A 12,735-nucleotide genomic window follows, 5' to 3' on the forward strand; every position below is an offset into this window, starting at 1 on the left:
TACTTTTAGATCACAAGAAGCTGATTGCTATTGTGTCTAAACAGTTGTATATCACATGTAGGATATAGATAATTTCTATTATTAACAAAAAAGGGGAAAGGGAAAAAAGTAGAAGAAATTATTTTTGAACTTGTCATGATTCCCTCTATGCTGGAATGGTAACTGAACCTTCATACTGGTGGTGGCCTGAAATGTGCTCAGTGTAAATATCTCAGGACCATTTATTATTTATTATTATTTTATTTATTTTTATTCCACTTTCTCCCAGGAGAAGGACTCAAGGAGGCTAATGTTATCTGATACTATATCAGATAATATCTAATGTTACTCGATACTGTTAGCTTGCATGTAAGTTTGACATAGTGCTTTCCCACCCTGCCCACTCAGTACAGACTCATTTGTTGGGTCTGAGGCACCCAGGACTCCAACAAGTAATGCATGGATGGAGACCTCCTACCCCTTTTGTCTCACTACATCAGCTATAGGGGCATATTTCTGGTGTTTCTGTTCTCTAGCCACCCTCATTTCAGGGACGTAGCCAGGATTTTAGGAAGGGGGGGTCCAGACTAAGTGCCACCATTATAATGGGGCTTGGGAGCAGCGGCACAGCAGCACGCACCATTCATTTTTCTAATGGAAGGGGGGGTCCGGACCCCAAGAACCCCCCCCTTGGCTACGTCCCTGCTCATTTTCTTCTGGCCTTCATCCATGACGGCTGCATCCTCAGTTGATCTCAACTGGCTACGTTTCTCAGGCACAGTAAAGAGATGGTGTCCATTGAGGATGGGAAATAAAAAGACAGCTATGCATTTAATGGAATTTATTGCCTAGAAAGGAATGTTTATGCCATCAAATATGTTCTGCTGCATATCATTGGCTATAAATTTACATTTGAAAATTTGATTATTTGAAATGCCACAGCTTTCATTCTAGTTATATTGCACAACTATACATTTATTCTGATAGTCTTTAGTGGACAAGACAAAGGCTAGATGTATGTTGCATATCTCTAAATCCCATTATCTTGTTGTAATTCTGCTGCTTATTAGAATGATACTGGTTTATTTCTTAAATAACATCAGGTATCCCAATTTAATATATTTGTCTATGATGCGGAGATTTTGCTGCCTGGTTAAAGTAATTGTAAATAATTAAATATAATATAACTTAATTTTAATTTAATTTTAATTGCAGAGACACTCCCTGGACCGGCACTCTCGTTCTCCACTTCAACGGTCTCCAAGTTGGCGCTCTAAATGTTCAGTGGAACATAACTTGAGGATTACTGTTGGCAATGATGGTATTGAAATACCACAGAGAAAGAGATTATCTGATAGACTTGGCTCACCAGTTGATAATCTGAGTGATGTTGACAGGTATGGTGCTCACATGGTTGCTGTGTGATGATGCAAAAACTATGTTGAACATGACATTCCAAGAATATTTAATCTTTTGATAGAGTTGTTTAGATATCTTTCTCTTTACATTTAGATTTGTGTTCCCAGGTGATGTACATAACACTTGTGAAGTATGTGTGATAGCTTTTAAGGTACAATTCCCCAGTGACATTAATTCTGGCAGAATAATAAGAATGTAAGTACAGGATTAGTAATAATAAGGCAAGAAAGCTATGACAAATGTTTATAAATTAAACTATATGTGCATTCTATATATGATGCACTATCTGCAGTCATCAATTTTGTATAAGTTTGTATATTTTCAAATTAAATACACAGAGTTACTCTAGGCATGCCTCCTAGGTGTATATAGTTTTACAGCCACGATTTAGACAGTGTAATTTTAGAAGCAAGGTTTAATATTACACAGTGCAAATAGGCTCAAAATAAGACAATTGGTGGCAATTTGTAACTTATATGTAGTTCCAAAGATTCATTTGTGTAGTACTACTTCTTCAGTGCACTTTCATGCCAGCATTCTCTGAAGATACCAGCCACAGATGCTGGTGAAATGTCAGGAATAAACTCTTTTAGAACACAGCCACAAAGCCTGAAAAACCTACAAAAAACTATACTTGTTCTTTTGTTATAATTTTGAAAATTGCATGTCTTTAGCCTGCTTGATTGGGGAGATAAATTTACATATACAATTGCAACATTCCCAGTATCATTCTAAATGCTAGACAAGACCTTTCCCCTGCTGTAGAGTATATTCATAAGCAATATTGGTTGTAATGGTCCTGTAAAGATAATACATAAAGGGTAAAATTTTCATGAAATACAGAAAGTAAGGGTTTTTTAAATTCTTCCTATCTACCCTTTCTGAATAGGCAGGTGTTTTACTAATGAAAGTTAATGAAAAATCACCCAAAATGTACTTGTATTTACAGCATAAGAAAAGAATGACTCGGAAGCAACAAATTCACTAATAATGTCTTAATGTTCAGAAAAGCTGGTAACTGTACACAATAATGGCAAAAACAAACTTGCTGCACATAAGGTGCTCATAAACATTACAATGAAAGTGGTCCATTTACAAACTGGCAAAATTGTCATAATTAGAAGTAAGAGTTTCTGTGTGCTGGCTCACCCAATGGGTTGTGTACTCTACACTGTTCAGAGAATGGAACATGAGTTACTAATTGTGAATGTCTATTTTATGAGGTTCTAAGAAACGATCTGTGTTTTCTCAGGATGGTGGCTACATCATTTCACTAATTTATAGCATACCTCTTTACATCTGAATTGTTGCTTTTCTCTGTAGATCTGTTATCCCCTCGGGTTACAAATATGATAGCCCTGTTTAAATATTTGAAGGGATGACATATTGAGGCTGGAAAAAGCTTCTTTTCTGTTGCTCCAGAGAATAGCACCTGGAGCAGTGCATTCAAACGACAGGAAAAAAGATGGCACCTCAACATGAGGAGGAACTTCCTGACAGTAAGAGCTGTTTGATAGTGGAATATGATGCCTCAGACTGGAGTCTCCTTCTTTGGAGGTTTTTAAACCGAGGCTGAATGGCAATCTGTTGGGGTGTGCTTGATTCTGTGTTCCTGCATTCTTCTGCATGGAAATAAGGACTTCTCAATTAAGCTCCTTTGGGTCACATGATTTCTGCCAGTCACATGATTATGTGGGCTATGAGAAGGATAACCCATTGGGTGGATTGCTTCTCTGTACCTCAGAAAGTGCACATTGATGGTAAGTAACAGGTGTTCCATTTCCTCAAGAGCAACATAGTTTGAGGAATTATGCTGTTGCTGAAAACGAACATTTGCATAATTAGCAAAGGTAAGTTCAGAGCAAAAAGTACGGGCCAGTTATAGTCAGGCCTCTTTATGCCAGCCTTAGTTCAGGGGATGTTATACCAGATACTGACATTGTAACTTGTGCACCTCTCTTATCAGGGATGACTTGGCTTATGGTCCAGTACTTAGCAGATACCCTTCACATCCTCAAAGTCCTGAACAACATCTCTTTTGTGAGGAAAATCCTTCTAGTCCTTTTGGTACAAGGCATGACAAGGACTATCGCAGTAGAAATGTTTTTGTCTACCAGCCAGACTGTACCATAAACTATAATCATCTACAAGATCAACGACGAGAAACTGATTGGGATGGTGAGAAAAACCTTCAATGTGACAGAGATGATTTCTTATCAGGAACACAGAAGTACTGTAAACGAATGTTTAGTAGAAGCCCAAGCCCAACATATCTGGATGAGGATTTTCATGCACTTGAAATCGCTAGGAGAAAAAGAGAAGAGTTGGAGCTAAAGAAAAAATTGATTCGAGAACCGCCTGGCAATAGCTACATGTTTCCTGAGTCAACTAAATCAGTACAGCCTTATGAACCTCTGTACCTTCATAGACCTGAGGAGGCACCAGCAATGCCAAGAAAATCTATCTTGAAGAAACGTGCGGATGATCCTTCTGTGCAGGTTTGTGCTTTTCCCTCTTGATTGAAGTTTTGTTTCCAGTTTACTCTTAAACTGTAAGTAGTATTTAAATAATTCTTGTTAATCAGTGAATACACTCAAAACTATATCCATCTTCACTGATGTGATAGAGTCTCCTTCCTTGGAGGTCTTTAAACAGAGGCTGGATGGCCATCTGTCAGGGATGCTTTGATTTGGATTTCCTGCATGGCAGGGGGTTGGACTGGATGGCCCTAGTGGTCTCTTCCAACTCTACGATTCTATGATTCTATGATTCTATGATGTGGAATTGATTTAGTTTTAATCAGCATATAATTAGTACCGTCAATAGTTCTCATGAAGACATTTTTACATATTTGAGAGCATCAAAATTCATGATCAGTTCTGTCCTTTAAATATCTTAGTAATGTGGCAGAGCCATCCCAGAGAAGGGTGCAATTTGTTAATATACAACACATTATAGAATAATGTTTTATTGTTTACACATGACTCAGCAAATCAAATCATTTCTGACTTATGGAAACTCTGAGATGAACCTGTCATAAGATTTTCTTGGCAAGATTTGTTCAGAGGGGGCTTGTCTTACTTTGAGGATGAGTGAGTATGTCTTGACCAGAATTGCCTAGTGGGTTTTCATGGCCAGGTGAGGATCCAAAACTTGGTCTTCTAAAGTCCCGTTTCAACACTCAACCTGCTACATTACACTGGCTCTTTAACGGCAATTAATAGTAATAAAATACAATAAAATTGAAGAATGAAAACAGATATGTAATCTAAATACAATAATATACAATACACAAGAAAAAATGCCTGGCTGAGCAGTGAGATTTTTGTCATGTGGCAAAAATCAATCAAAGAGGTGACAGCCTAGCTTTTGGGAGCAAAGAATTCCAAAGTTTTAGTGCAGCCATGGTATGTGGCCCTTAAGGTCCTTGTGATGCAGTTGGTTTAGTGACATTTAGTGGACAAGTTTAGAACAGAAGGAATGCAGTAATTTCTAATGCACAGTCCAGCCTTTTCTACATACAGGACTGCCTCTAGTTACACCTGAATTATTTTTTCCATCTTATTTTCCTTGCTACAGGAAAGCAGATGGAGGGGTGGGGAGAGAAATTTGTTCCATTTGCTGATGGCTGTTCCATCAGTAGTGGACACGTCTGGATTTCCCCTTGGCTTCAAAATTGCAATGGATAGAAATGGCTCATTATTAGTAATGCTTGACACATAATTATGTCTGAACATTTGTTCAACTTCTACAGTAGAAAAAGGAGTTGTTAGATTTAAGTTATGTATTAAGATTTGAGTGCCAGTGTGTTGTAGTGATTAGGAGACTGGGAGACCAGGGTTCGAATTCTGGGTGGGCCATGGAAATCCACTGGGTGACCTTGGGCAAGTCACACTCTTTCAGTCTAAGAGGATGGTACCCCCTCTGAAGAAACTTGCCAACCCATAATAGGTTAATGCCTTAGGGTTGCCATAAGTAAGAAACAACTTGAAGGCAGACAATAACAACAACATTAAGGTCTTTATTGGATGTCTCATATGAACATAGTTGCACTGTGTGGGATGAAAATAAAATAGGAAGAATAACATAGTTCACACTTGTGTAAAAGGTGGAATGAGAGAATGGAATTATGTCAAATAATTTTGGCCTATCCAGTACAGGATTTTTATTTGCTTGAAAGTAAATGTTCTAATATTAATGTTAGAAATTGATTTAAACAATATATTATTTGTTGGGTCAGGTATTGCATTTAACAACTTTCTCCCTATCTTAAGTGTATCAACATAGGGGAAAAGTTAATTAATTTCTGGAAATGGTAACAATGTGTCCACTTAGACTCTCCATATTGCTGTCGTAGCCAGATCTGTGCAATATGCCTTGAAACATTTTGATACAAAAATGTTTTTTAGAGAACATAATTTTTTTTGTCTCAGATCCCCAGAGAACCTTCCTGTATCTGTTCTTCAGTGTTTACAATCTCTGTGTTTATATTTTGGTACTCCTTTGATAAGATTTTTCTTCTCTTCCATATGTTTGCTACATTATTTCCACTTATGAAAGATGATGAAATGACTACAGTAATGCTGCATTGCCAGAAAAAAATGGTAACTTGCAAGTGTCACTGAAGGCAGAGGAAGCCCTCTTTTTTCCTCAGACTCCAAAGCTGGACAGAGATAGGAAATATAAAGCGGTTACCAAGACATTTAGTATGACATTTTCTTGCTTGCTTTACCATCAGTTTTGTTGCTCGTCAGCACAAGGTAGCAAGATAAATTATTACACTGGGCTTTTCAACAACAGGATTATTTTGTTGTTTTCCCTCTGGTAACCATTCTTTTTGCAGCATCCTGTCACATTTTATGAAACAGAAGTTAATTAGTGAAAGTCTGGTTCAGTCATAATCATAAATGTCCACTATAGCCGAGATCAGCAGCTTGATACTTTGAACTCCTGTATCTGTCCAGTACCCATACAAGCCTGAATACACATAATTTAATTCAATTTGAGAAGTTCAGTAGGGGTGGGGCATGTTAGTACTTTGATCATTCTAGTGATCTCCATGTAGGATTAGGAAAGTATCCTACCTGGCATCCTGCAAAGTCATTGCTGCCAGCCAAGTTGACCATACTGGTCAAGATGGATCAGTGGTTGGACTCAGTAGAGGACATGCTTCTAGGTCCACCTTCCCCTTTTTAGTTTCACATTTAATTTTTCAAATATAATTGGCTATAATCTTTTCATATAAAAGGGTTCTGCTTTATGTGTTAGATTATTTATTTTATTTTGTTTTGTTATTAAATATAATATTTTATTTTGTTTTGTTATTAAATATAATAATAAAGTACAGATCCTTTTTCTTGTAACTTGATATGTTTTGTAGCAGTTCTGTGAGAGAACCCCTCATTGTTACAAATCCTTCTCCTCTGTTCTAGCCTTGCAGCAGTAATTCTTTGTCCATGGATGTGGATAATTTCCTCAAACAGTTCAACAAAAATGTGGTTACAAAGTCAGCTGTTAGTAAGGAATCTCAAGTCCCTGTGCATGATTGGAAACGACACTCTGGTCAACAACATAGTGCTTCTTTTGAACAGAACTCAGATAATTTTTCAATGCAGAAAAAGCATCATGTGTCAGCGTTGGAGCCCAGTGATCAGCAGAATAACTTCTGGCTTCCTCGTGAAAGAGCCAGCCAGGATGGGAGGGGCTTTTCACGCATTCCTTGCATGATGACAGATTCTGCAAGTACTCAAGAAGAGAGGAGGCACAGCTTCCCTGGTGAAACTGAAGATGAAGAGAACTTTCTTTATGGTAGTGGTGATGAGAATGACTTCCGCATTAACTTTTCTGGTGCTCCAGAGCTAACACTGACAGATAGGAAAGGAACTGTGAAGCAGAAAGTAAGCTCTTTGTCTCTTCCTAGTTCTTCTGTAAATGTAGACATTTCAGAAGAGTCCCAGTCAGAATATGAGAAGATTCATGACATGCTCAAAACCATAGGACTTGACATTGAAGTGGCTGAAATTAGTAAGCTCGCTGCCCGTACACAGGAACGACTCCATGGGAAAAAAATGTCTCGTTCTCCTGATCGCCCTTTGGTGGTTTCTCATAAATCAGGATCTCGGGAGAGGCATCGAAGCAGAAGTGACACTCATTCTCCTGAGTCAAGCCGAAAATACTCTCTCTCCCCTCCTAGTTCCTTCCCACCATCTAAAGATATGTCGTCTGTTTCAATATCTGATTGCAATAATAGCAAAACTGTAGGTCAAGATAATCCTCTTGGCACAGTGGAACAAGTCATTCCCTCAGCGCCTATAATCCCATCAGCTCCACCTTGTCTTCCTAATTTGTTTCCTTCTCCTGCCTCACTTGCCTGGTACAATATTCCACACTTTCCACCATTCACTGCAACTCAGTTACCTCAAAACTATCCATCTCTGACAATGTCCTCTCCTGGCTGTTTTGCATATGGACAGTATATGACATATGCAGCTTCCAGTTGGCCCTTGTATACTCAGCAGATTGTTCCTGCACTTTCAGGCATACATAAATTTCTTACACCAACAATGCCAGTAGATTTTTCACGACCTAACCTCAGTGTTATAGGCAAAGCACCTCCAAATATCAAGAGAGATGAATCTGTTTTTGTGCAAATCCCTACCTGTGCTCAAGACTCCAAATTGCTCCCTCAGTTGTCTCTGGCTGGTCTCAAAGGTGCTAAAGAAAGAGTATCTGATAAAAAAAATCGGGCTTTTCAGAGGCAAAAGGTGAGTGTTTCTAACAAGTACTAATAAATATTTATAATGCACAATTCATTCTGCAGACAAAAATGCTTCATAGCTATGTTTGTTTTCCCCTTTCTTTTCCTCTTTTAGTTTATTGGAAATTTTACTTACAATGTACTTGTTTCCACTGAGAAGTGGATACATCAATTGTCTCCTTATATGTTCATATGCTGAGCACCTTAAATAGTTTAAATATATAGTATGTTTGCTCTTCCATGTAATTCCCCAACCCATAATGGTACATATTGTATACCAAGAGGTGCAAAACTGATCCCTTAGTTAAGAGTTGTTGATCAACATTATGTTTGCTGCAGAGAGGTTCTTCTTTGCTGTGGCACCCCAGTTATAGAATACCCTCCCCTTGGAAGTCTGATTGGTGCCAGTGTTCCAGCACCAAGTGAAAACGCAGGTATTTACTAACGCTTTTGGGGCTGAATTGGTTTTATACAAGCCTCATGTACACAGGATTTTGAATAGTATAAAACTATTTTAGCCAGTTTTAATCTGTCTTTTTTCCTTTTGTTTATTGATAAGTTAATTACATTTTTAACTTTTGTGTGATGTGAATTTTTAGCTGTATCTGTTTTAACTTGCAAATGACCTTGAATTTCAGATTTAGAAAAAGGTATGATGATGAAGATTTTTAGCAAAAAATATATCAATATCAAACATTATTAATTAAACCAGGGATGGGCAAGTTCTCAAAAATCATGAACCAAGTTGCATCTCCAAAGACCTACCACAGCATGGGTCATAACAGTCCCTTGAAACAAATCAAGTGATCAGAAGTCCATGTCTGGGTTTGTGAAAGCCTGGGGGATGTACCTTTTAAAAATATAGAACCAGAGTTCCTGACGCCTTCCAAAAGGGAAGCTGTTGGCTTCTGGCTCAATGTTTTTGGCTGAAGGAGCTTCAGGGAACCTGGTTCTGAGGACTGCAAAAACAGCATGGAGCCTACATATTCAACACATGAGATACAAGAGTCCAAATAATCTTTTAAACCAGTTGACTGCTAGAATTTTTATTATTGTTCTATTTTGCTGATTTTAATTTTTCAAATAGATTTGTTTTAAATGGTTTAATTCTATGGATAATTTAGGGGCGAAACAGACCACCTAAAAAGTGTGGATCAGTGCTGCCCAAGCACTGCTTGCACCAGCACCACAGCAAGTGCATGCACACAGTCCCTAACTGGCCTACCTGCACGGTCTTGAACCGGCCTCTGAAAAGGGATGTTTTTTTCCTGGTCCTTTTTGGGCTGGTTCTTTTCTCTTGGAGCAGAATTGGGGCGGCTTCAGGTTGCATTCGGGGGGTACGCATCATCTAAACGCCATGCCACCAACACAGCCCGATGCCAGCCCTTTTGGCCCATCTGTTTCTAGCCTTAATTGTATTTTAATAATAATTTTTAAATGTTTTTTCTGACTTCTTAAGTGCTTTAACTATATTTGTTTTATTTTTTGTAACCCCTTTGAATCTTAGTGTTGGGCAAAAGCTGGGATACAAATGAATGAATGAATGAATGAATGAATACCGTATATACTTGACTATAAGTCGAGAAATTTATGCCCAAAAATTGCCCCTAAAACTCCTTCCCCGGTCCCTTTTGCAAGGCTCTCCTTCCCTGGTCCCTTTGCAAGGCTCTCCTTCCCTGGTCCCTTTGCAAGGTTCTCCTTCCCTGGTCCCTTTGCAAGGCTCTCCTTTTCTGGTCCATTTTCAAATCTCTCCTTCCCTGGCCCCTTTTGCAAGGCTCTCCTTCCCTGGTCCGTTTTGCAAAGCTCTCCTTCCCTGGTCCCTTTGCAAGGCTCTCCTTCCCTGGTCCCTTTACAAGGCTCTCCTTTCCTGGTCCCTTTGCAAGGCTCTCCATCCCTGGTTCCTTTGCAAGGCTCTCCTTTCCTGGTCCCTTTGCAAGGCTCTCCTTCCCTGGTCCCTTTGCAAGGCTTTCCTTCCTATGGGGAAAACTCCCCATTGAAAAGCACTTGCCTGGTCTGTTTTGCAAGCCTTTGCTTCCTGTGGAAACAAATCTCCATTTAAATTCACTAAGTTTTACCCTCGACTTATCCACGGGTCATATAAAAATCCAGGATTTTGACCCTGAAACCTTCTCGACTTATACATGAGGTCAACTTATACACGAGTATATACGGTATTTGCATTTTATTTCAATATGGTACATTATGACCACAGTCTAATACAGTTTTACATCTACTTCAACCTATTGTTTTGAGTGGCTTCAAGCATTCTTTAATCTGTTTTGTAGTCTGTATCCCTGCTTTTTGTTTGAATTCCTTATTTTTATTATAAAATTCCAGCTTGTTCCTTAGAGATCATCACAGTTTCCGAGAGGGTGGTTACATAATGTTAGTATACTTGTGTCATTTTAATTTTGACTGGAAAATAAACCCAACTATAGTATATAAGAAATGAGCAACTCTCTATGGTCAGGAAGATGCATGGGGAGTTACCATAGTCGTCTTTGCAGTACTTAGCTATGGTCAGTGAAAAGGGCTATTTTAATCCCTCTGTTTCTTTCACAACCTTTCCAGGTCACAATGGAAAGAGAAAAATTGAAGTGTGAACAAGAAGCTCGGCAAAAGCAACTGTATTATCTAAAAATTGAGTTAAACAGGCTTTCAAGAGTGCAAGGTAGTGCTTCCTTTAATTTTACCCTTCCATTTTTCTTAATAATTATGCTTGCTAATATGCTAGAAAAATAGGGATTATTTTTGCCTGTTTCTGTTCTAGGCATTACAGGTTTTTATCCTAAACGGGGAAGAAAATAGGATATATCTGATTCCACAGTGGCAAAATTGTCAGTAATACACACACAGTTTCTGGCATTTGGGTCTGACAGATTATTTAATAATTTTAATTATTGAAAATAGCTTGGCATGTCTTAACATGTTTTCTTTGTACTTTCTGTTCCCTCATTTTAACTGGTGCAGAGGAAATGCTTCAGAAGAAATGTAAAGAGAAAGACCCCTTGCTGTTGGAAGTGAGCAAGCTGCAAGAGAGCATTGCAAAGGAGATTGCTGAGTTGGAGATAAAGGCCAGTGTTGCAGAGAAGAAAAAATCTGAGCTTGACACAGTAGCTCAGATCTTGGGGATCAACATTTTTGAGAAATCCCAGAAACTATCTTCAGACAATAAGGAGTCCTCAGATAAGAGTATGTCAGTAGATGCAAAAAATGAGAGAACACTCATCTCAATCAAGGTAACATTCTGGATACTGATGCTAAGTAGATGTACTCTCATGAAGATTTTGTACATTCATATCGAAGCTGAGATAAAAACAAGCCTTACTATTCATGTAGCCCCTGTGTTTCTCTCTCTGCATGATCTGGCAGACACACCAGTAAGTCTTCAATAAATTCTGTAGTTTACCTTTGTTTCTAAATTGGGAAACTGTAGTTAGTTTCAGAACATGCAAGAATATTAAACTGCAGTTTCAGTTTGCCTTGGTTGGAAGCTGATAATCTAAAGATGAAATCAGATGGCCAATTTCTACTCTTGGAATGACATCCATTAACAAGGCAAATTCCTTTTATTACTTCAACCTCTCCTTGTCTTTAAAATTTCCTTTGAATACTTTGGGAATCTCAAGACTTAAATTTTGATATTGCAGAGGGGCTGAGTGAGAATGGTCAATTGCACAAGGAAAAGTCAACTTCAGCAATGTTGGTTGTAGCCCATAGTTCTGCTTTGGATGACATGGGGGAATTATAATTAAATGAAGGTGTGCTGGTTTGTTAGCTAACTTGTGTGAAGGAGGAGCAAATGTGATGCCAAAACCATGTTCATGATTTTATTAAACTGAATTCAAGTGTGATCCAAACAGTCACTGATATCGGTGAAGAATATGGTTTGATCTTTCATCATCCTAGTTATATTTACATTTAAGAAAAAATATATATACTCACAAGTAAGTTGCTGAGGTTGGTAGTTATTTCTAGGTAAATAGATAAAGGGCTGTAATTTAACTTATTCGTGGTCTCTGCAAATCATACAAATGGGTTGTACTGTGCCTGCGCAGTGCTGCTCGGAAACTTCTGGAATCACTGGGCAAAGTTAACTTTGCAACTTTTTGGCAGTAGCTCTGCCCATCCCTTATAAGTCCCCTGCCTTCCTGCTCTTTCCCCAGTTCCTTCTTTCCACCGTGTTGGCTGCTTTAGGAACTTCGCTACTGGAATCCGCTTGTTATTCTCTGGAAAATCTAATGACCTTGGCTTGCTTGACTATTCTTGATCTGACCCTGCCCCCCTCCCCCATGTGTTGTTGACCAATCTGTACATTCTTCAACCTCGATTTGGATTCTGATTTGACTTATGATGTCTCTGGCTCCGTTCAAAAAGTGCGACGTGTATGGTGGCAAGATCCCCAAACAGGATCCCCACTCTTCATGCCTTCTCTGCCTGGGTGAGAGCCACAACACCAAGACTTGTGCTCTCTGCAAATCTTTGACTCCCCAGGCCAGAAAGAATTTCAATTTTTGCCTCAAGGCTCTTTTCACTCCAAGAAGGCGCGCACCAAGACTCCTGAGGGCGCTTGGTCGGGT

At 38.8% G+C, this 12,735-nt stretch overlaps 1 protein-coding gene across 9 annotated transcripts in view; it reads left to right on the forward strand.

The window, feature by feature from the left end:
* The window catches only part of LOC149310765 (zinc finger protein 318-like), a 52,056-nt gene that overhangs the window by 4,457 nt on the left and 34,864 nt on the right, over nucleotides 1–12,735 (forward strand). For all 9 annotated transcript variants that reach the window (XR_016281712.1, XR_016281715.1, XR_016281716.1 and 6 more), the window contains exons 2-6: nucleotides 1,195–1,376; nucleotides 3,365–3,896; nucleotides 6,831–8,162; nucleotides 10,727–10,826; nucleotides 11,126–11,394. Coding sequence is in view for 1 of the 9 variants with exons in the window: in XM_089529694.1 (XP_089385820.1) it covers nucleotides 1,195–1,376; nucleotides 3,365–3,896; nucleotides 6,831–8,162; nucleotides 10,727–10,826; nucleotides 11,126–11,394 (2,415 nt within the window). In the remaining 8 variants the exon portion in view is untranslated. The remainder of the gene's footprint in view (nucleotides 1–1,194; nucleotides 1,377–3,364; nucleotides 3,897–6,830; nucleotides 8,163–10,726; nucleotides 10,827–11,125; nucleotides 11,395–12,735) is intronic.

This window comes from Sceloporus occidentalis, unplaced genomic scaffold (genome assembly GCF_023333645.1).
Source record: "Sceloporus occidentalis isolate IW3139 unplaced genomic scaffold, rSceOcc1.0.p SCAF_6, whole genome shotgun sequence".
Taxonomy (NCBI): domain Eukaryota; kingdom Metazoa; phylum Chordata; class Lepidosauria; order Squamata; family Phrynosomatidae; genus Sceloporus; species Sceloporus occidentalis.